Here is a 23,895-nt window from a genome sequence, read left to right on the forward strand (position 1 = left end):
GATTTCTCACGGTTGAAAGGGTCATAGACCTTGCTACAGTAGCAGAGAAGGCAACCACTTCGGTTGCTGGTGTTGGTTGAGAACTAGGGTTTCTGATTTGGAGGGTTTCTGTGTGAGACTGTTCTCGGACGGTTTAGATCTGGGGTTTTGGGGTCGGTTAGAGCTGGAATCTGGAGTATGAGGTTAATCACCAATTGATTCTGCTGTGCTCCTTTGGATCTGAGTTCTTGAGAATAGGCTAGTGCTATTGGCGAGTGTCTGAGCCGAAGCATTGATTTCTTTTGTGTTCTTTACTTGTATCTTGTGTTTCTTTGTAACCGTGTTAGATCCAAGAGGATCTATTCCTTGTGTTACTAACCTGTTTGCTAAGTGTACAGGTAGAAGAAGTTAGAGCTACAAGCGAGGACAATCTTAGTCTAGTTGTAATAGCTAGATTGTAAATCTGTATTCAAGATTCATTGTAACTTTGAATTGTAATATCAGTCGCATGGTTGGAGTTTGACTGAGCTCCCTAATGAAGAACAAAGAGGTCTTGGTAAATTGTGAATTCGATCTATGTCTGATCCCTACAATGGTATCAGAGCCACGGAGGGACTAGATCGGCAGGCCAAGTCGCTTAAGGAGGTGGGCAAGTGGAATCCTCCTTCGAGAGGGGATTCACTCTGGTAAATTGGCTGAAACCCGGGTATTTTATTTCTGTTGTAGTACCATTTATAGGCTTGGGATATTTGTTGCTGGTAGATAGCCTTTGGCAAGGGCTTAGGATACTTCTGTGCTTTTATCTGTGTACTTGCTTCTGCTGGTTCTTGTTTTGCTCTGTGTTTGCTTCTTGATCTCTCATTACTTGGCCACCAAGCTCATATACTGCCAAGTGACCCCCTGCGCCCTCCACTAGCGAGTGATTGCGAGCTGGGATAGCCTTGGAAAGTATTGCTCGTGACAGTCAAGAATTTGGGATCTGATCATCTGTGTATTTGGTTGCTTGAAGTATTCCTGGTGTCTTTTGCCTATGACTGTCTGTTCTAAGGTGTGTAAGGCCCTGTGTGTTTGTCTGGCTACCTGTGTTATTGCAAAAATTGTTTCAAAAATGGCCCAGCCTGTTGGCCTAATCCCCTTCAATGGGAAAAATGATTTTATGATCTGGAAACATAAAATGACATGTGTTTTGATTCAACAAAAAGTGTTTAAGGTTGTGGATGGATCCTTACCTGATGATACTGCTCAGGATAAAATTGATGAGATGAATGAGTTGGCTAGAGCCACTATTGTGTTAAATCTGTCTGATTCTGTGATTAGGAAGGTTGATCATATAGAATCTGCTTCTGAGATGTGGAAAAAACTTGATTCTCTGTATACTGAAACTTCTATGTCTTCTAGAATGTATCTGCTTGAAAATTTTTTCAAATTTAAGCTTGATTTATCTAAAGACATTGATGATAACATTGATAGATTTCAGAAGCTTATGCAAGATATTAAAAGATCTAGTGATAAAACCATAAATGAATACACAAGTATAGCTCTAATGAATGCCATACCTGATTCCTATAGTGATGTTAAAGCTGCCATTAAGTATGGCAGGGATGCAGTACCTCTTGATTTAATTGTGAGCTCCTTAAAGTCTAAAGAATTGGAATTAAGGGAAAGGGCTGCAGATAAGAGTGCTTTTAATAAGGCCCTAAATGTTAGAGGTAGATCTCAAACTAGAAGGGGTAAAGACTTTAATAATGGATCAGGTTCCAACTCAAAGTCTAGGAAAAAGTATAGATCTAGATCCAATAGCAGGGATCCTAGATCTTTCAGAAAGTGTTTCAATTGTGGGGAAGTAGGGCACTATAAAAAGGAGTGCACTAAGCCTAAAAAGAAGAAAACCCCCAATAATGACACCCAGCTTGAAAACCTTGTCAATGTGGCCACTGATAATGACTGTGTTTTCATGGTACATGATCTTGTGTATGTCAATGCCTCACCTGTGTGCCCCTTTACTTCAAATGATTGGCTCTGTGATTCAGGATGCACTTATCATGTTAGTCCTTTTAAGGAAGTCTTTTCTGAGCTAAAAACAGTTACAAATACTTATGTGTCAATGGCTGATGATAAAAAAATGTGAAATTCATGGTATTGGCACAGTGTGTTTAAAGTTTGAGAATGGTTTTGTGCTCAGCCTGAAAAATGTCAGATATGCTCCTAATCTTTGCTATAATTTGATGTCTTGCACTGCCTTAGAAGCTGCTGATATGGGGGGGAAAATGGGGGGAGGGGTGCATGAAAATTTGCAGAGGATCAATGTGTCTCTTTAAGTCCAAAAAGAAATGTGGCTTATATGTTTGTACTGCTGAGCCTCTTACATGTGCTGGTGCCTATGCTAATGTGGTTAAAAGTGATAAAACTATGTTGTGGCATGATAGACTAGGGCACATGAGTGAAAAAGGTTTGAATATTCTGAAAAGGCATGCAATTATGTCTTATTCTGATGTGCATGGTAGCTTACCTTTCTGTGATACATGTGTGTTGGGTAAACAACATAGGTTCTCTTTTCCTTCTCCTGTGCCTACTAATGTGAGCAAGTGTGTTCTGGAATATTTGCACATGGATGTTTGGGGCCCTGCCTCAATCTCTTCTCACTCTGGTTGTGTGTATTTTCTGTCTATCACTGATGATTTCTCTAGGAAAGTGTGGTGCTTTCTCATGAAACATAAGTATGATGTCTTTGAGAAACTGAAAAACTGGAAAGTCTTGATAGAAACTCAGACTAGTAAGAAGATTAAAGCTATCATAACTGATAATGGCCTGGAATTTTGTAACAAACAGATTGATGAATTATGTGCTGCATATGGTATTAAAAGACATAGAACTGTCCCTTATACACCCCAACAAAATGGGGTGGCTGAAAGGATGAATAGGACTTTGCTTGAAAAAGTGAGATGCATGCTTAGTAAATCTGGTTTATCAAAGAAATTTTGGAGTGAAGCTTTGTTGACTGCTGCTTATTTGATCAATAGGTCTCACTCTGTGCCTCTTAAAGGACAATGTCCTGAGTATGTGTTTACTGGAAATACGATATCTCTTTCTCACCTAAGGGTGTTTGGTTGTGCTGCTTTTGTGCATAACAAGACTGACAAACTTGAGCCTAGATCTAGGAAAGGTGTTTTCCTTGGATATCCTGAGGGTGTTAAGGGTTATAGGGTCTGGCTAAGGGATGAACCTGGGTTTAAGGTCATAATTAGCAGGGATGTGATCTTTAATGAAGCTGAATTCCCTTGCTTAAGGTTGACGGTTGACCCAACTTCACAATCTGTGGACAATGAACCTCTTATGGAGGTGGAGTCCACAGTACCACTCACTGAAGTGGAGAATCAGAATGATACTCCAAGTGAGGTGGAATAGCCTTTCTGGAATACTTATCCAGTCTTTACACCTGATGAGACACCCAATGAGGGAAATCTCAATGATATTGTGCCTCAAAATGTGGATATTAATGTGGATAACAATGAGATGCATGCTAGTCCTTTAATGAATAATTATCCTGTCCAAAATACTATACATAGTCCTTCAGGTGTGCAAAATGCTATTGATGATACTGCTTGCGCAATTATGTGTTAGCTAGAGATAGAGCTAGAAGACAGAATGTGTCAAAACCTACTAGATTTGTTGGCTTGATTGCTCTTATTAATTTGGCTTTTAATGTGCATGAGTCTAATGGGGATGAACCCCAATCCTATAAGCAAGCAACTAAATCTAAATTTTGGAATCAGTGGCATAAAGCCATGTTAGAGGAGATGCACTCTCTTAAGATTAAGCTTACCTAGATACTTGTTCCTTTGCCTCCTGGAGCATCTGTGGTTGATTGCATGTGGTTATACAAACTGAAAAATGAGGTGGAGGGTCTTAGGTACAAGGCCAGATTAGTTGCTAAGGGCTTTACTCAACAAGAGGGGGCAGATTACACTGAAATTTTTGCTCATGTTGTTAAATTCACTATTGTTAGATTAATGCTTGCCTTGTGTGCTCATTTTAATTGGGAATTAAAACAGATGGATGTTAAAACTGCTTTTTTGCATGGTGATTTAGATAAACCTATCTACATGAAACAACCTGAAGGCTTTATTGATCCCAAGTTTCCCAATCATGTGTGTTTACTGAAAAAGGCCCTATATGGTTTGAAACAGTCTCCTAGGCAATGGAATATTAAGTTTAACAGTTGCATGCATAAATTGGGTTTTGTAAGAAGCACTTTTGATGCATGCTTGTATGTTAAGGACCTTGATTCTTCTGTTCCTGTGTTCTTGTTGCTGTATATTGATGACATGCTTATAATGGGACCATGTTTGAAAACCATAAAATCTGTTCAGTCTTCCTTAAGTGAGAATTTTGACATGAAAGACTTAGGTGATGCTCAGAAGATCTTAGGGATAAATATTTTCAGAGATAGAAAGGTTGCTACCCTTGTGTTGCATACCCTTGTGTACAAAATTCTCAAGAAGTTTAATATGTTTGATGCAAAACCTGCTTCAGTACCTTTAGCTGCTCATTTTGTGTTGAGTAAAGATCAATGTCCTCAAACCAAGTCAGATATTGATGCCATGAAAAAGATTCCCTATGCTAATGCTATTGGCTCAATGATGTACTTGATGGTAAGCACTAGGCCTGACATTGCTTATGCTGTGTCATGCCTTAGTAGGTATATGTCGAATCCTGGCTCTGTGCACTGGGAAGCTTTGAAATGGCTTCTGAGATATCTTAAGCATACTGCAAAATATGGTTTGTATTATTCTAAGTGTGAAGATGGTGTTTCTTTAACTGGTTTTGTGGATTCTAACTATGCTAATGACAGGGATAAGAGGAAGTCAACTACCTCCTATGTGTTTACTGTCTGCAAGTCTTGTAATAGTTGGAAGTCTCAATTGCAGCATATAGTGGCCTTGTCCACTACTGAGTCAGAGTACATTGCTATCATAGAAGCAATGAAGAAGCTGTCTGGTTAAAGGGAGTTCTCTCTGAACTTAAATTTCTAAAGTTATCTCCCTCTGTGTTTTCTGATTCTCAGTCTGCTATTCAGTTATGTAAAAACCCTGTTTTTCATGATAGAACTAAACACATTGATGTAAGGTTCCATTACATTAGGGACATAGTAGAAAAGGGTGAAGTGTTTCTTCAAAAGGTGCATATTGATAAAAACCCTGCTGATATGGGTACAAAACCTTTGCCTGCTGAAAAACTCATCTTCTGCATTAAGTTTCTGCATTTTGACTTAGGATAGATGCATGTCCCGGGGATAAAAGTCCTCAGTCATTTTACTTGCATTGGTAAAGTAGGTATATGGCTTGAGGCAGGAAGTCCTCCTAGACTAATGGGTTTAACCCTCTGGTGTCTGGAGGCAGCTTGGTGATTCCCTAAATGCCAGTGAACCTTGTTTGTTCTTTGAGGCTGAGGGGGGATTGCCTTGCAGGCTGTGATGAGTTTCACTTTAGCTTATAGTACAGGCTGGTTTCTCAGAATGAAGTCCAAGGTGGAGTATGTTGAATAAATTGGTGGACCTTCATTTGGACTGGTTCTTTCCTTTGGCCCATGTGATGCTGAATTGGGCTTGGCCCAAAACTAAGTCTCACACTCTAGATGCAGCCACGTGTACTCTCACCCGGATCAAGGCTCTCAGTCGTTGGATTGTGATGTGTGCTTGTTATGTGAGAGGTGAGTCCATTCATTTCTTCATTCATTCATTTTTTCACTCTCTCTCTCTCTCTCTCGAAACACTCCAATGCTCTCTCTGTCTCTCTCTCTTTCTGCTTTCTTCTCCGACGGTTCTCCGGCGATTTCTTTGTGATTTCTCACGGTTGAAAGGGTCATAGACCTTGCTATAGTAGCAGAGAAGGCAACCACTTCTGTTGGTGGTGTTGGTTGAGAACTAGGGTTTCTGATTTGGAGGGTTTCTGTGTGAGACTGTTCTCGGACGGTTTAGATCTGGGGTTTTGGGGTCGGTTAGAGCTGGAATATGGAGTGTGAGGTTAATCACCAGTTGATTCTGCTGTGCTCCTTTGGATCTGAGTTCTTGAGAATAAGCTAGTGCTATTGGCGAGTGTCTGAGCCGAAGCATTGATTTCTTTTGTGTTCTTTACTTGTATCTTGTATTTCTTGTGTAACTGTGTTAGATCCAAGAGGATCTATTCCTTGTGTTACTAACCTGTTTGCTAAGTGTACAGGTAGAAGAAGTTAGAGCTACAAGCGAGGACAACCTTAGTCTAGTTGTAATAGCTAGATTGTAAATCTGTATTCAAGATTCATTGTAACTTTGAATTGTAATATCAGTCGCATGGTTGGAGTTTGACTGAGCTCCCTAATGAAGAACAAAGAGGCCTTGGTAAATTGTGAATCCGATCTATGTCTGATCCATACACTACCTTTAAATATTGAAAGGGGTTACATTGATTGCATATCAATGCGGTAAATCATTGTCGGATATGATCTACTAGTATTGTGTATTTAACTTTCGATGACGCTGATTAGATTAAGGCCATGTTTGGTTGACGAAAAAGTAAAGTTCAAGGAAAATAATTCTTGGGAAAATGATTCCTAATAACTTTACTTTCCTGTTTTTGAAAAATATCAAGATTTTAAATTTTTTATTTGATTTAAACACCAACCTAAAAACGTAATTAATATTTTTTTTATTTATAAAAAAATAATAATATAATTTTTAATAAATTATTAATTATAAATGAGAATAATTATATTATTATATTTATTATTACTATGGATTGTTTAAATATGGATCGTCCATCATAATTATAATAATATAATTGTAATTCTAGTTACATGGACTATTATAATCATAAATAATTATATTAATAAATATTATTATTATTATTATTATTAATTTTATTATAACATTTACGGATATTATAGTTAAATAAATTTTATAATTTAAAATTTCATTATGATTTTATTTATTAATTATTAATTTATTAAATAATAAATAATATTTATTATTATATAATTATTTTTAAATTATTTAATTAATTATTATTATTATGATAATAACAATTATATAAATATTAAAATAATATAGTTATAATTATGATAATTTTAATTATAGTTATTTATTATATTGAAATTAAGTAGTATGATTTATAATTTTAAATTAGTTTTAAAACATTGAAATTAATAATAATAATAATAATAATAATATATTACATTAAATATGTAAGAATCCTAAACTTGGGAAAAAGAATACCTAAGAAAAGTTATGATTCAGATTCCTGAAAAGTTGTACTAACTTTCCTTGTGCTCGAGAATTTTATTATTTTCCCAGTTTGATTAAAACCGAATCAAACACAAGAATTTAAAATTTGAGGAATCAGATTACTTTCCCAGAGAGAATCCTGACAACCAAACATAGATGTATACCGGCTTTTATAAGATTGCAAAACAACATTATCTTATTCGAGTTGAATTTTCTTTTGAGATTAAATTTTTTTAACCTAATACTATTAAATATGAAACCCAATATTCGATTTGAACCAAAATGAATTAATTTTTTTTTCAGTTTAGTCGGTTTTAAGTATAGGAAATTTTGATTTTTGGTTTGGTTTGGATGTATAAAAAAAATCTAAACTATTTTTTAAAATATTACTCCATAATATACTATTAATATGTAATTAATTAAGTACTCCCTCTAAGCAAAAAGTTCAATTTAACAATGTGCAAAACAATTTTTTACATCATTTTTCACCGTTGAAATATAGTACTATGTAACATACAATTTTCATTCTTTAATTTGGTTCAAATTTTATTATTCGGTTTTAACTTTTTGGGTTTCGATTTATTCGGATTTTGATTTAATTCAATTTTATATTTAGAGAAAATTGAACTTTTGGTTCGATTTAGTTTTGGCAATAAAACTGAATTCAAAATTGTTTCATTTTGTATTTTGTTTTCAAATGTTAATATTAGTGGACTGCTAATTGTTTAATTTTGTATTTTGGGGTCATACAAATATACAATCGTCGCTGGTATTGGTGTATATAACAAATTGAAAGTTTTAACTGCACTACTAATTTGAAAAAAACTTAAGAGAGGGAAGAAGAGAAGGAAAGAAGAAGAAGATGGATTATAATTTAGGAGCATTAAAACTGATGTGCGCGCAACTGAAAAACGCCCGCCAAACGCCGTCACAGAACGCCTTCAGTCTCGGCGGCATCCTCTTCCAACGCGCTTGGATTCAGGTTTAATTTTATGGTGCAGCTCCATTTACATTTGCAATGCCAAATCCTAAATCAGCTGATTTTCAGGGGGTTTTAGTCTCCGTACCTTCGGCATCCGAGGATGGTGAGAGCGGCCGGTTCCTTCTAGACGACGGCACCGGTGTCATTGAACTATTGCTCTCCCGCGACCGCCAATGGGAATCTGGTCTGCTTTATTCATTTTCATTTTTAATTTTGCTTTACTCTCTTATAAATAAATCATGAATTTGCTTCTTTGCTGCGTGTTTGTTTCTATTAGGGATGTACCTAATGGTGATTGGAGCGTATAATGTCCGCGCAGGTGATCTTCCATTTATTAAGGTAAAAATTTAACTCTCCATTTTTACTTTTTTCTTTACTGAGTAGCTAGTTTAGTTCGTTTGCCGTTTCTTCAAAATCAATTGGTATTGCTACAATTGATAATATGTAAATATGCTTTTGAAAGTAACTGCTGTAGATGATGAAATTGGCTTTGTTCCAGCTTATAATTGTTGGACTTTGTTGCAAATTCTGGTTGAAAATTAGCGTTCTTTGTTTCTGATCCATACAATCTAGATTTCGGTCAAGTAAAAATATGCGTAGAGGGTCAATGGGTGCAGTGGTAGGTTGTTAATTTCGGACCTAAAAAGCTAATGCTTGGTAAGCTCTACTTATCTCTTTAAATTAGTTTTGGTTGCAATGCTGTCCCAGTGAACTGAGGGAGGGATAATGCTATCACACTAATACATTGTGATAATATTATCCCTTACTGGAGGGAAGATTAGCAATACGAATGTGTTAAATCCTTTTTAATAGATAAGATGAAAAACAAGGGACGAATTTAAAGGGTGAATATACTCGTGTCCGGCTGTCCCCCATTTACCTCAAAGCAAACGTAACCTTGGTATATTTTTTTGCAATGTATGTTATCCTACTATAGGGTTAGTATCTGCCTCACTGCATTCGCACCCTTAAACGAGGGCAGTGCATATTTGATGAACAACCATGTTTCTTGATGCTCATTGTAATTCATTTCTTGAAAGAGCTTTGAACTTTGGGCTAATAAATGTGATATGGCCGGTTTCACAGGTTCACAAAATTGTTGATCTTTCACCATTTCCAGATAGGGAATCAATGTGGTATCTGGAAGTCATTGAAGCTTTCAAACTCTTTTATGAACCATTATTTCAAGAATGATGCCAGAGTAGGAGAGATATTGACCCCTTCTTTGTTGTCAGTGTATGCTATTGTATATTCCATTTTTCACCTGGGTTTTGATCCATGTCTGTGCTTCATCTGAGAAGGGAGTTTTGAATGTGAACCTAAAATTCATCTCAGTTTTATATGGAAGAATTTGCTTCATTTAAAGGCGCCTTAAAGATGATTATTTATTTTGCTATATCGACTAAGTATGATATAATAGTCACAATGAAGCTGTTTGAATTAGTGGATTTTATCATAACTTGTACTCATTCTGCATATAATTGAATAAAACTAACTTGTTCGTCTGCATACCAGTTTATACATCATTAACTTACACTACCATTTTTGAATTCCACATGAGTTTACCACTACTACTCTATAGACATGTGAGAAAATGAGAACATCAGGTAGCAGCAATGATGGGCAACAAGCCATTGTAGCGGAGAAATGCATAAGGTCTAGGTTCACAACCTCAAAACTCCAGGAAGACTTGATAGAGTTGGTGTGCGCATTGAAGGGTGTTATGATTTTTAGAAGAGATAAATGATCCAATATTATTGGGGTGATGCACATAATAAATGTGTCAAAACTGTAAGCCATTGTGATAGGAATAGGATGAGTCCTCCACATCATATTATAGAGTATAGACTCATCAAGTACACCTGGAAGAGGTTTAGTGTAGTTCCAAATCCACAGCAGCATAATGCAGCCACACACTTTAAGCTGATTGCCGGATACTAGGCCTTCATATTGTTTGGTTAGTATATGCTGAAATGCGTGGCCAAAATCATGGAATACCACCTCAAGCTCATTGATTCACTGGTTAATCAACATGACAAGAGAAAATGTGAGCTTTAAAATGGAATCTGAAGCTTCTGAACTATAGTCATGAGACTTGGCTTGTCCCTTGTTGCAAACAATATTTGTGATTGGTAAGCGGGAAGAGAGTATGGATCAAAGTAAAAGTAGGCAATGGGAGCACTTGATAAATCTCTAAGTTTGTAGAAGCTGACATCTTTGATTCCCAAAGCCTTTTACTAATATCCCGTTGATTCAATCATTTGCCTCTTTAGCACCTTGCCCTCTGGCATAGACTCATAGCTCTTCCAAGTCTACAGAATTTTATCAAACTAATCAGGAAAGCGCTTGCTGCGTAACTAGACATGCTGAATCTCACTCACTGCGTAGCTTCTCTATAAGATCCTTGGGTAATACAGTTGAGTCCATTTATAAAAATAACTAACAATTTGTATTTGCCATAAATAAAATTTCGTTTCACGTTTCCTTTATAAAAATAACTACTCCATATTCTCATGATAGATTAATACCATGATAGATTGATAGTCAAGTAAATTGTTGAAAATGGTGATTCGAAATGAATATTTAAACCAAATTTCTTAGCCTTTCTAATTGAAGATGATCAAAACGTAATAGTAGTACTAAATTTAATCAATTGATGTGGCTGGAATAGGCATTACTGATTTGATAATATTACTAGTATTGTTTTATCTTTTATAGTATTACTTGTTTATCAGTATTATTATGCGTAAGAAAGAAAACATGAAATATACAGAGAGGTTTTAATTGGTCCAAATTTGTTGTAGCTTCAGAGACACAGAAGTTTAAACGTGGTAACGGACAAAACGACAAGGCCCCGCGCTACTCATTTCTCGACCACAGCCAACAACAAAATCATTTCAAACCACCACTTACATCGTCTCTCGCTCTCACTCCCATTCCCCACCTACACATACACAACTACTGATATCGTCAATCTAGAATTCACTTGTTGGATTTTGATGTAGCTATTTATTCGGATGTAGCCTCAGAATCTTGACTACGCTTCTATAGTTCTATTCATCTCTCTCTACATTCTACAACAATGCCTTCTCCAATTCTCCTGCAATTGCCCCCTCAATTCCGCCTTATCTTCACTGGAATTTCGCTATCGCAGTCCAAGCAAGATTTTTCGCGCAAATTGTTCTCGTGTCAGCCGCGGAGGAGCTGTGATCCCCTGCGCAACGCCGGAGCTAAGGAAGTTGAGACTATTAAGTGTTTCGCCGAGGAGAGAGAAAGTTCAGGTGAAGCTGTATTCGATAAGGACGGGGAGGAGGTCAATATTGGTCAGGATTTCCCAAACGGTGCTGCTGTTCCGCAGAGGATCCCGGATTCTCTCTCACTTGGGATTCGCGAGCCAGTGTATGAGGTCATTTATACAGCCGCTTTCTTTTTGATATGCGAATTTGGTTTTTGATTGGATGATAAGACAACAACATACATTTTGGGTGGATCACAATAATTGATTCAAGCTAAATGCTAGTAGTATGTAGTTTTTCTTCTCAATATTATTGTCAAGGAAGTCTACCAAACCTGAATTTCATTCAAAGGAAGGACCTGTTTTCTGCTCTTTCTTCACTCATTTCCCTTCAACAGGTCGTGGAAGTTAAGTCTATTGGGATCGTATCCACACGGAAAATTAATCGGAGACACTTGTTAAAATCAAGTGGTGAGTACAAGTTTCTTTCATGGTAACCTAATTTGCTAAATAAGCAATAAGAGAAAGAGAGAACCTATGCATGTCTATTCACTATTAAGATTGTTGTTACTTGTTACTAAAATAACCACTTGTGGACTCTTTCTGATAAACTCTGTTTCTCTTCTCTGACATATTTTTCAGGTCTCCGACCTCGAGATGTTAGAACCGTTGATCCATCGTTGTGGTTAACAAATACAATGCCTTCAATATTGGTATGAAACTACTATCGCTATTGTTCATATTGTGTAGTTACCTATGATAAGACCTCAGTTCAGATTGTTAGCTATGCGGTCTAAATTTCAAATATTAAACATAATTTGCATTGTCACAAAACTAGATCTTCCTACCTCACTTATATATAAAGTTCTGTGTGTTAATTCACTTCAGAATTAGAAAACTGTAATTTCAATGAAAAAAATCATATAGGTGCTGGTTCTCATTTTTCCCGTACTTTTCAATAGAATGGTTAAACATATGTTTCAGGTTTCATCATGGAAAACCCTTTTAAAATTTTCAAATCAAGTGGTTCATAATGATTGCACGTCTAATTTCTAACTCAACAAGGTACGGGAATATGCAATTTTGCTGAACTTGGGATCTTTACGTGCGATTGCAATGCAAGAACGTGTTTATATATTCAACTATAACCGGTATTCTCCTTCCTCTATCAACTTTTCTTGTCAATTCTTTATAAGTTCTCACATAATCTCAGCGAACCAAAATGTACTTCTTGGTAACTTACAGGAGAGCAGGAAAAGCTTTTATTGATGCGTTGTTACCCCGCTTAAACCCGAAGAACATGCATGGAGGGCCCTCAATGCCATTTGTGCTTGAGGTAGATTTCTTCATGAATCATTTCAACAAGTATTAACTTCGGTGTTGCTTTTTTGAATCAGAGCACTTTTGCAAATAAAAATTTTCTCCATGAGTAAATCCCGGCGTGTGGATTACAGTCATTCTCACACACATTCTTTGCAATGGTTTAGAGGTTCGAGTTGGTTCAGTGCAACCAACTGTAGGTACTATCACAGTTCCAGATCCTCAAGAAACTCATAGTTTGAATCCCATGAAGAGTCATTTCTGTAAAGGAATTATTGGCTTGTTTGATGCTTCTTAGGGAATTGTTGACCTGTCAATAGTTTTCTCTCTTGGGGGGCTATGGTTGAATCATGGCACTGAAGAACCTTTTGAAAACTTGTATTCCTTCTTGCACATTAAAAGCCATAAAGATTTTTAACATGTCTAGGCACTTAGTCCTACAAGTAGCTCGGTCCTGGTCATCATTACATATAACAAAATGCTTCGATGATAGCTTTTTGCTGAAATAACCTGACATTTGTTCACTGCGATACGTGCAGGTAGTTGAGGCAGCACTATATTCTCGAATACAACGCATGGAACAGAGACTATTGGATTTAGAACCACGTGTAAGTAAGATAAATAGTACGGAGTAACTGAATATTTTCTGGTAATTTCTGCTCCTTCTATGTTGAAACCTTAGGTTGTTTTGTTTTTATCTTCTTAAAATATGTGTATAAACTTAAATAGTTTCATTACAAAGCCTGGGTGACATGATAATTTTTACTTTTGAACATCATCCAACAAATGTTACACGATGCCTGCTTTCTGTTCCCAATTTCCTGGATAAAGAATACCTAAACCTTTATTAACAGGTTGGTGCTTGGAACCTCTATTTCGTCATACTAGTTTTGAGCTACAGCAGTTCTGATTCATATGTGCATTTCAGAAGGCATCAGAAAGCAATGCTTTCTACCGCCAGGTCCAACATAGATATGTATTTGAACAGTTTTACAAAAACAAAATGTATATATCTTGCTATATATAGCAGAATATTCCAAGCTCACTTGCAGTATAATTGTATATACAGCTATTGTGTGATTGTCAGTCATTTCCTGTAACCAAGACTCTTCTTGCAGGTCCAAGGTTTGCTTGAGGTTCTTCCTAATCGATTGACTGCCAACATACTGGAAGAACTTCGAATCAGCAAACAAACACTAGTATAGTTTTCAACTTTGTTCTGGCTATCTTGGTATTGGCTAAAATGTAGTACTATTATTTATCAACTCATAACTAGCTACTCACGTACTGTTTTTATGACTAAAGGTAGAATTGGGCTCAAAGGCCGGGGCTTTGAAGCAAATGTTACTTGATATCCTTGAGGACACCCATGAAATACGGAGAATATGTATCATGGGAAGAAACTGCACTCTGACAAAAACTGATGATATGGAATGCTCTGTTCCCTTAGAGAAGGAGATAGCCGAGGGTAAGTCTCGTCAAGTTAGATTCATTGAAATATAAATTACATCTAAAGTTTACACACATCACTTGAAATTGTACAACATGTGATCGAATTATTGGTCCTTGGGTTTCTCAGAAGAGGAGGAAGAGATTGAAATGCTCTTGGAAAATTATCTTCAAAGGTAATTCCTTGACATAATCAGTTCATTGGAATAGAAGGGGGTTACATTTGTGGTTCCTATTATGACAGTATAGGGGATCTATTCATACATGAAGGTTTTTTTTTTGTTTTCTGTTAGTGCAACACATGATCTTTGAGATATTGTGTTCAAGAATGTTCTATTATTGTACTCGCCATACAAAACACTCCCTTGTTGTTGTCATAGTCATAGCTAAACCTTAATGGGGAAAGAAGAGTCTGTTTTCCTTGACTATATACTTCTTTACCTCCTGACTGCATGTATTCTGCTGAGCAACCTCAGAGGTGATATGCTAAGTTTTTGTCATTTGCAAATTGGTGAGTGGGTTTTTGTAAAAGTTGGGGCTGTAGCAAGCAGTTCAGTTATATTTTAGTAGTTAGCAGACTAAATTATTTCATGTGATGGCAGATGTGAATCTTGTCATGGTCAAGCAGAGAGGCTTCTTGATTCAGCAAAGGAAATGGAAGATTCAATTGCCGTTAACCTGAGGTTTGTTATTTGCAATTGCTATTTTTTCTTCATTTTTTTGTATTTGTTATCATTACCATGCCAACACTAATGGTTCTTCTTGTAACTGCCTTAACTGTATTGTTATCAGTTCTCGGAGACTTGAGGTAAGTCGAGTAGAACTTCTCCTTCAGGTGGGGGCATTATGTGTGGGAGTTGGTGCCCTATTTGCAGGTATTGGCCGATGAGAGTTATCTTAGTTATGCATCATCTTGGTACTACTCATGGGCATTTAATAAAAAATTTGTCGAAAATGGTTTTCTTTTAGTTTGCAAAATGATGTCTAACGCTGGAGGCTTATGATCAATTGGAGTTTCTCCTTGAAATACTACAATTAAGTTCCTTACATAAGCACGTCATATATAATTGTTGGTATGGCCAATGAACAAGTGAAAAGAACATGACATCTGTATCGAGTACAATGCCCTTTAAAAGGTGAAAACTGAAATCAAGTAGCTTATTACAAACAAAAACTCAGTTGAAGATACATTTGTTGGATGCTAGTTTTGGTTATTGTCATAACATTACACCAAACGTGGCAGGTATATTTGGCATGAACTTGAGATCGCATCTTGAGGAACGTGTGGTATGATCAACTTGTTCTCCCTTAGTATCATCCTCACTCAGGCACTATCATATGGATTTCATCTGGTGAAAACTTGTTTTGCAGTTCGCCTTTTGGCTAACAACATCAGCGATTTTTGTGGGTGCTCTGCTTGGATTCTTTATCATGTATGCATACCTCAGGCAAAAGAAGATCTTGTAAACATCAGATAAATGTCATAATCGGCACCAAATGCAATTTCGGTTGTGGACATAAATACAGGATTATATATGAAGGTGTTGGTATATATATACAGTTAAAAGAGCCCCTGCGGTAGTCAGTTGCTTATGACATGTGATGCTGCATCATCTGAGTGTGAACCGACTGGAGGCTTTATCAGTATGTAACATTATCATGTGAAGCACGAGACTAGTGAACAAGAGAATTCATAATAATGCATTGTTGTAGGTGGTGGTGGTGAGTGGGTACCTAATTCATTGCTTACTCATATCCCAGGGTAGATATTTACCTCTTAGCTAAATAATGATTATTAGTGCTGATTGCGACATTATGTTTGTAAGAAGCTTAGGATGAGTACTGCTATCTCATTTCTACATATCTTCTATTTTCATAACTTTAACCTACTTTCATCAACTCTCCAATTATTTTTTTTTATTTTTTTTTTACTTTTTTGTGACTTGTAATGAAGATGCTAGTTATATTGCTATATTTTGTTTAGTGCCTAGCAGCTTGCAAATCACATAGAAGAGATTTAATTGTAATAAGATAACTTTGAACAACACCTGAGCAACATAGTTAAACAAGGGGCTAATTTATCTTGATCATTACTCGCATAGAAATAATTTGACTATTACAATCAAAGTTAAAAAATCACATGAAAATATGAGAGCTCAACTCTTTTTTTTATGAATCAATAAATTTTATAACTAAAAGAAATTTACAATCAAAATAGCCAACTAGCCGAGGCTAGCGAGCCATGGAGGGGGAAGTAATACAATACAAGTGAACTTGGGCATACCCAAGGGCTCGTACTAAGCCAGATTACAATCGCAAACCCGAAAAACCGTAGTTTAAGTAGTGGATCCTAGCCAGCCTAATGGCTTAGACAAACGTCCTTGCCATGTATTTTACACAGAAACATAGGCATACCCTGGTCTATCCCGAAACCACAACCAAAGACCCTCCAGCGGTGGAGGGCGGGCATCATTAAAACCTCTTGGGGCAAAACCCAAATGGGAAAAATCCCCAAGTGGAAAAAGAGTAGCCAGAATGGGGAAAAAGGGGGAGGTGATCGTTTGAAGATACACTGAGGTTCTCGAGCCAAAGAAGTCTAAGGGTGGCACTCGACACACGTGATTGGCGTGGGTGTGGTACGAAGCAAAGTTTATCATTATTATTAATCGTTATACCGACCGACTTGGAAAACTAGGGACCCAAATGCATGGGCGACCGAGACACCAAAGTTCTGAGCCGATGGGGTGCTCAGCTGGGACTTGTTCTCAGCCCCCGTGTAGGCAAGTAAGGCGCATAATATGTGGTCCCATAACGAAACCGATGGGCTTGGAAAACTAGGGGCATTTGTGCATGGGCGACCGGGGTCACATAAAAGTTGTTGGGGTAAGGGCAGACTATTCTGATTCAATTGCGGAGCGATATCTGGATGTAACCTCCCAATTAATTGCCCCTTAGCATCTGCCAATCATATTGTAACAAATGGCACAACGCATGCAGTAGTCCCATAACAGATCAACACAACCATCCTACCACGGGCTATTCCCCGTTGGTAGTGGCGAACACACCAAACCAAGGAAAATCCGTTGGTGCCATTTTACAATGCGATAATGTCGGTCAGGTGTATAACTCTTCTCGTACGGCATGAGGTGCTACTATACATCATCTCCTCTATTTTTCATTACCCAAAGAAATGATTTGCAGTTGCAGAGAAATTGAGGTTCTAATGACTAACAGTAGTATTAATAGGTCGGTCATATGATCGCCCTAGTTATGGACATAATCGAATACTTGTACGGTCGAACCAAGGACAAGCAGCAAAAACGCGTGCCTCTCATCCTTGTCCCTCTTCTTATCAGAGATACCATTTTCTACTTCCTTGGGTTGAGAGATCGAAGGGGCTAGTTGGCGAGGGCTTCCACTTATCCATGGATGGTTAAGACATTGGGCGGCTGACAGCCTTTTCTCAGGCACAAAATCTAGTAAGGAAATCAGCCACGGAACTCATATTTCTCCATAAGCACCAAACTCTCAATCTTCTAATATGTCTCAAATCTCCAAATCTAGCGTCCGCCTAAGGCAACCTATTTTTTTATCGCCTAGGAAAACAAGAATTTCGAGTAAATACATGGCCAAGGTTCAAAAAATTGACTGAACATATTGTGATGTAGATTTTATAACTTTTAGTTTTGGGCCAGTGGTTGGTGGGACAAGTTCCATCATCAGGGCCAAATGATCCTACAAGTAGGGGACAATATATAATTAATCATCTTCACCAATAACAACAGATGTTGATTGGGATTATGAAAATCGATTTCAGAGATTGGGGTATCATTATCAACAAAAGACAAAGGAAGAAAACTAAGCACAAAAAGAAAATAGAGTTGAAACCAAGGAGTTGAAAGCCACTTAACAACAGAGTTGTGTGCAATTGACAACAAAGAAAAACATGCGAATGTTAAATCTGAACCAATGCAGGCAGCTTCGGAGAAGTTAAACAGAGTTCCGCAACTAATCATGACATGAAACAGAACACGAATATAGGGAAAACAGACAGAAAGCTACAGGCAACGGATTTACATCGCCGGTCTGAAAAAGGGATATAAAATAATATGAAAACATACCTCATCACGATCAAAGTTTCACCAGTATGTGGGTCAAAACGAATATGATTTTATATGCTAATTTCATAGTAGTTCATGGAAAAACCAAAAAAATTGTGATGTTTAGAACCGTTTGCCGTAAAAAAGGCACCATGCAGAATAAGGAATAATATTATAATAAGCAAACTTACAAAATTATTTGCTGAATTCGCCAATACTCCTTATTCATTAATTTGTGGGTTGTCAAATACTACTAATTAAAACCTGAAACTACTAATATGAAGTGTGTGGATGTGTGAATATGGCTGAATTTAAGTATGCGTATCATGATCCATGATAACGTACCCATAAAGTTGAACCACTATCATAGAATATGGATGGCACCTCGTATGCTCTATTACATGAGATACATTACTTTAATATTTTAAGGACACAAATTCATATCGAATAAGCATATTACTCCACTTTATTCATCAACTGGGAAATTTTGAACTTAATTCAAATTCTACTATAAGTGTAGGAATTAAGTACATTTTGACTCCACGATTGTCCATATTTTATGCCTTCAGATCGGCATAATATTTTGTTAGCCATCCTTCCATAATCTTAACCTCTGTTTTCCTTTGCGTCACCAGCCATTCTGGATCACTCTCTTTTCCACCAACTATATCCAAACAATGTGAACCTGCAAAATATATTCACCAACTGATCCTCATATCTTAATTCTCCAATCTCAATATCAATCTCTCATCTACATTATTCCCCCTCTTACTTTATTTTCTTTTTACTTTAACTATTTATTGTCATTTTCACAAAACACTTACGGAAAATAAATGTGTCATTTAGGCAGGGACGGAGGAAGTATTTAAAAAGACATACCATTACGCGTAGTCACTGCAAGGATACTTTCAGACAAGTCTTCTAGCACCCTGTGAAAGATATACATCAGAATAAGTTCAAATATATACTACTACTGAATAAAATGTTAAGATAATGATTGCAAGGTATTTATCGTCAGACTAATTTCTGATACGAAACCATTAAAATTAATAGTAACATTAATATGCTCCATAACAAAAAAATTAGGTGATTTACCCTCCAGTACTGTATGGATCTCTTAGGCCATTTGAGAAAATAATGTTGCTCCCAAACCGCTTAAGTACCAATTTAATATCCTGTACACAAATTTAGCTGGAATTAATATACAGATAATCTGCAAATCAACAAACCGACTAGTATCCTCTTGCCGATATTACAATTAGAAAATTAGTTAGAAAAAGTTACAGATGATATCCTAAATTATTGGTTATTGTCTAATAAAACAATCTTGAATCTTGATAATTACAAGAAAATGTATAAATTATCTAATGGTTTTTAGTTTAAAATATATTTATTCAGTGAGCAGTATTTTAGGATATAAATCTATAATTTATTTCTTATAATAAAAATGAAACAAGTCACAATCTCACATGGCCCCCGTAATAAGTAGTGACCAAATGAGGTCGAGGTGATACACCAAACATTTGTTTGCAGCCTTTAATATAGTCAGCTAAATCATATGGATCAGCTTCAAACATTGTGTCGTTTGCTATCCCAATCGGTATCACCAATTCGCTACATGTCTACAAAAAAAAAGTAAAACAATATTCAAATCACTAATTAATAGTATTATCATTCAAATTAACTAACTCACTTGCCATCTCCAGCCGACGCTAGTTTGAGTGTTGCGGGTAGTCATATTATAACAACTTCTTTTCCCACGAAAAGACGCCATGCCCGCGAAAATCCGGCCGATAACGTCGCTTCCCTTTTGAGCTCCGTCGATCCCTCTACACACCTCCGTCACTGGATATTTTGGCGGCGCGTTGTATTGTGCTGCCTCCGAGTACATGCCTTCTAAGTAATACTTCAACTCCAATTTACTCTTCAAACTCCTGAAATTACATCACTTTCTACCATTATTTCTTTTATCACTACTTATATATATATGTATATTAATGTGTTAGTTAATTTAATTACGAGCATGTCTTGAATCTTCGACTAAGAATGGAGAGGCCTCCTTCTTTTGATGCAATTCTGTCGATTTCAGACCATGATTTTCTAATAGTTTCATAACACTTGTGGCTAACCTCCTGCATTAAATAAAGAATTAAAATTATTTTGAACACTTGTATATTAATTTTTACTATGATATAAGTATATTTATACCTTGAAGTCCTTGGATACAAGCGAGAAATATGCATCTGGTGAGGTGATGTTCTCAAAGTAAAGAATAGGAGCTGATGAAGCTAGAGCACCCACAGCAATGTGTGGATATTTAAGTCTAAACCACGATGCTAGCACTGAAATTTCATAAAAAAATTTATACTAATATTAATTGCATCAAGGAAATTTTAACTATTATGGAGAAAAATTATACTACTACTCACTTCCACCATATGAGCCTCCAACAACAATAACGGGAGAATTACGTGCAGAATATTTTTTCTTGACGTGTAGCACAATTTCTGCATAATCAGCTATTGCTTGAGCTGAATTGAAATATCCTCGCGTTGTTTCATTTTTCATGGCCTCCTCCATCGTTCCAAATGGGATCGATTCCCCATAATATCGATGCTAAAAATAAACCAATACGAAGTTCACACACAATTCTAATTTAATGGTATATACCAATTAATAAAAGAATGAATTGTGTGTAGAGTAATATATATTGACCTCAATGTAGAGAGACATGGATTTGAAACGAGGAGCAATATCAGAGAGGAAGTGGATTCCAGATAAGTCTAGATCAAGTTGTTCCTCAGCTCCGAAGAAGGCGAAAATGGGGGAGTTGGTATGAGGGCCGCCCCAATATTTGGTGCTGACGACGTATCTTTGGTTGAAAGTTGCAAAGCTCTGAGGTGCGAAGTTGAAATGATCAAGTGTTTGCCGGTAATAATATGTCTTCAAATCCTCTGAATTTTTTGCCGACACACTACTCAATGCTTCTGTGTTGTATGGGGAGAGTCTTGGGATTTTGTGTGGAGATATTGTTGAAACATTTTGGAGAAGAACAAGGACAAACAGAAGGTAATATTGGATTAAAACTCTTGTGAATGCTTTCATTCTCAAAACCTTTCTTCTTTCATTTTTTCAATCTCAATTCATGCTACTATTTATAGACAATCATATGTGTCTATAATTAAGCTGATTGAGTACAGTAATTAATTACTAGTGAACTTTTTCATTTGTTTTACTCATTTCATAAACACGAATGGTTTCATATTCTGGACGTCCACACGGTGTGGGAGCACCGACGGCGACAGTTGGTGTTAATTATTTAATACTACAGTAATACTTATTCTTAAACAAAAGATGATTAAGTTTCGATTTTAATTAAATTACTGATTAATTAGAGCTTTGAGGTGTATTGGTACCCAGTTAGTATAAATCGTTAATCCAGGACTAAGACTCGATACTAACTACTCTCTCCATACACCAATAAACTTCTCATTTTGCCACTTTTATCCGTCCACCAATAAACTTCACATTTGTTTTTTACTACTTTTGATAATGAACCCTACATTCACTAATTTTATTTGACTCACATTTTATTATTTTTTTTATAATGAACCCCACATTCCACTAACTTTATCTCACTCACATTTTATTATAAAACTAATCATTATATAAAAGTAGGATCCACCTTCTACTAACATTTTCAACTAATTTTCTCTTCCGTCCCATTTAAGATGTCCGTTTTTCCTTTTTTGTTTATCCTACTCAAGATGTCAATTTTTTATATTTGGAAATAAATCTCTCTATCATCTCTTCTCATTAAAATATTCAACTAGTATTTTTTTCTATCTATTTACTCCACCAAACAACCTTATCCTAAAATCACGTACCACAAAAAATGTGGACATCATGAAAGAGACTGAGGAAGCATTAAATTTCTTAAAATTCATATAAGATCAAAACTTTCTTTTGTATTAGTGGAAAGAGGGAGTAAGAGCATCCCCATCCGTGCTCTTGCCAACGAGCACGGATGTGGGCCCAGACCCACTTTTACTCCCTGTCCTTAGGCAAAAGCACAACACTCACATCCGTGCTCTTCCGCAAGGACAAGCTCAAGGGTTCCACCATTCTAATATTCAATTTAAATAAAAACATTTCCACAATATTAAAATGCATTAAAATTACCCGGAATACTATTACAAATTAAAAATAATAATAAAAAGCACATAATTAAAATTCTAAAAATTGAAAATTCATAATTAAAATCCTAAAAACTAAAAATTACATAATTAAACTCCTAAAAAATAAAAATTACATAATTAAAATCCTAAAAAATAAAAATTACATAATTAAAGGCTAAAAATACCCCTGTGGAAGACTATTCATCCGGCTTTACCCCCAATGTTCTTTGGAGACCCCGTATCATTGCCACATGCGATCGAAGTTGCTCGGGGGTCATTTGAAACTATCATTTTATCCCCTCAAACTATCATTTTATGATGCAAAAGTATCATTTATCATCCAAAAAATCTAAAACTATCATTATTAAACAAAAGTATCATTTTATCATTTGAAACTATCATTTTATCCCCTCAAACTATCATTTTATGATGCAAAAGTATCATTTATCATCCAAAAAATCTAAAACTATCATTATTAAACAAAAGTATCATTTTATCATTTGAAACTATCATTTTATCCCCTCAAACTATCATTTTATGATGCAAAAGTATCATTTATCATCCAAAAAATCTAAAACTATCATTATTAAACAAAAGTAAAAATTACAAGAAATAAAAATTGAATAGTTTTAATGAACAAATAAAATTTGCTACAGAAGATGAGGAAGCGGAGCGGGAGGCGGCGGTTCCTCGTCCAATCCATCCTCGGCGGACAATCCCACGTGACCATGCCGGTGCTCACCAGCAGCTGATGGATGATTACTTTGTTGATAACCCCCGTTATCCGCCAGAGATTTTCTGTCGACGTTTCAGAATGTCTCAACGACTCTTCACCCATATAGCGACGTCATTGGCGGGGCGGTACAGGTACTTCACCCTCCGACGTAATGCCAACGGCCGAATCGGACTGTCGACATTTCAGAAGTGCACCACTGCAATTAGGCAGCTTGCCTATGCCGGGCCGGCTGACATGTTCGATGAATACCTACAGATGGGTGAGACGACAAGCCTAACGATTTTGAAGTAGTTTTGCAGGGGCATCTAGGACATCTTCGGGCCAGAGTATCTACGAAAGCCAACCGTCTCGGGCTGCCAGATACTGCTAGGAATGCACGGGATTGTGCACGGTTTTCCTGGATGATAGGCATCATCGATTGCATGCATTGGGAGTGGAGGAACTGCCCACCGGCTTGGAAAGGGCAGTTCACTACTGGATTCAAAGGCAGACACCCCTCGGCCCTCGATGATCCTAGAAGCCGTTGCTGACTATCAGTTGCCAATCTGGCATGCGTATTTCGGTGTCACATGGTCGAACAACGACATCAACGTTCTGCAGTCGTCGCATCTGTTCAATGACGAGTGTCGGGCTGAGGGTCCGGAGGTCAGATTCGTGG

General features: G+C 36.7%; 3 protein-coding genes across 4 annotated transcripts; 2 read left to right on the forward strand and 1 right to left on the reverse strand.

Annotated features, from left to right (window-relative positions):
• Positions 1 to 8,045: 8,045 nt before the first annotated feature.
• On the forward strand, positions 8,046 to 9,615 carry LOC121804453. Its single transcript, XM_042204008.1, has 4 exons — positions 8,046 to 8,219; positions 8,286 to 8,403; positions 8,497 to 8,558; positions 9,306 to 9,615. The coding sequence occupies exons 1-4, from the start codon at positions 8,100 to 8,102 to the stop codon at positions 9,411 to 9,413; spliced, it is 408 nt and encodes a 135-aa protein (XP_042059942.1). The 5' UTR covers positions 8,046 to 8,099; the 3' UTR covers positions 9,414 to 9,615.
• A 1,466-nt stretch (positions 9,616 to 11,081) lies between these two features.
• On the forward strand, positions 11,082 to 16,118 carry LOC121741568 (magnesium transporter MRS2-11, chloroplastic-like). Of its 2 annotated transcripts, XR_006037900.1 has the most exons (14): positions 11,082 to 11,625; positions 11,853 to 11,925; positions 12,097 to 12,167; positions 12,520 to 12,605; positions 12,700 to 12,790; positions 13,314 to 13,382; positions 13,893 to 13,973; positions 14,080 to 14,242; positions 14,354 to 14,399; positions 14,826 to 14,906; positions 15,016 to 15,098; positions 15,193 to 15,359; positions 15,467 to 15,510; positions 15,595 to 15,691. XR_006037900.1 is itself a non-coding variant. In XM_042134402.1 (13 exons), the coding sequence occupies exons 1-13, from the start codon at positions 11,302 to 11,304 to the stop codon at positions 15,688 to 15,690; spliced, it is 1,308 nt and encodes a 435-aa protein (XP_041990336.1). In that variant the 5' UTR covers positions 11,085 to 11,301; the 3' UTR covers positions 15,691 to 16,118. The 2 variants fall into 2 exon arrangements, 1 of the variants encoding a protein (XP_041990336.1); XM_042134402.1 differs by lacking the exon at positions 15,193 to 15,359 and having other exon boundaries at positions 11,085 to 11,625; positions 15,595 to 16,118.
• A 2,532-nt stretch (positions 16,119 to 18,650) lies between these two features.
• Positions 18,651 to 21,440, reverse strand: LOC121795562 (lysosomal Pro-X carboxypeptidase-like). The gene is made up of 9 exons (XM_042194096.1): positions 21,039 to 21,440; positions 20,753 to 20,939; positions 20,532 to 20,665; positions 20,343 to 20,455; positions 20,017 to 20,257; positions 19,793 to 19,945; positions 19,419 to 19,498; positions 19,203 to 19,252; positions 18,651 to 19,008 (listed from the first exon to the last, which is right to left on the reverse strand). Exons 1-9 carry the CDS (start codon positions 21,426 to 21,428, stop codon positions 18,881 to 18,883), a joined length of 1,476 nt encoding a protein of 491 aa, XP_042050030.1. The 5' UTR covers positions 21,429 to 21,440; the 3' UTR covers positions 18,651 to 18,880.
• Positions 21,441 to 23,895: the final 2,455 nt, after the last annotated feature.

The sequence above is a fragment of the Salvia splendens genome, chromosome 1, assembly GCF_004379255.2.
Source record: "Salvia splendens isolate huo1 chromosome 1, SspV2, whole genome shotgun sequence".
In the NCBI taxonomy this organism is placed as follows: Eukaryota; Viridiplantae; Streptophyta; class Magnoliopsida; order Lamiales; family Lamiaceae; genus Salvia; species Salvia splendens.

Bases quoted from the DNA above. Each gene is read 5' to 3' on its own strand.
- LOC121804453 (XM_042204008.1), top strand. From the start codon at position 8,100: ATGGATTATAATTTAGGAGCATTAAAACTGATGTGCGCGCAACTGAAA. The intron at 8,404-8,496 runs GTCTGCTTTATT...TGTTTCTATTAG, and splicing joins CGACCGCCAATGGGAATCTG to GGATGTACCTAATGGTGATT. The intron at 8,559-9,305 runs GTAAAAATTTAA...CCGGTTTCACAG, and splicing joins GTGATCTTCCATTTATTAAG to GTTCACAAAATTGTTGATCT.
- LOC121741568 (XM_042134402.1), top strand. From the start codon at position 11,302: ATGCCTTCTCCAATTCTCCTGCAATTGCCCCCTCAATTCCGCCTTATC. The intron at 11,626-11,852 runs GTCATTTATACA...TCCCTTCAACAG, and splicing joins TTCGCGAGCCAGTGTATGAG to GTCGTGGAAGTTAAGTCTAT. The intron at 13,974-14,079 runs GTATAGTTTTCA...TTATGACTAAAG, and splicing joins GAATCAGCAAACAAACACTA to GTAGAATTGGGCTCAAAGGC.
- LOC121795562 (XM_042194096.1), bottom strand. From the start codon at position 21,428: ATGAAAGCATTCACAAGAGTTTTAATCCAATATTACCTTCTGTTTGTC. The intron at 19,499-19,792 runs GTGAGATTGTGA...ATTTGTGTACAG, and splicing joins CTACTTATTACGGGGGCCAT to GATATTAAATTGGTACTTAA. The intron at 19,253-19,418 runs GTAAATCACCTA...TATCTTTCACAG, and splicing joins GATCCATACAGTACTGGAGG to GGTGCTAGAAGACTTGTCTG.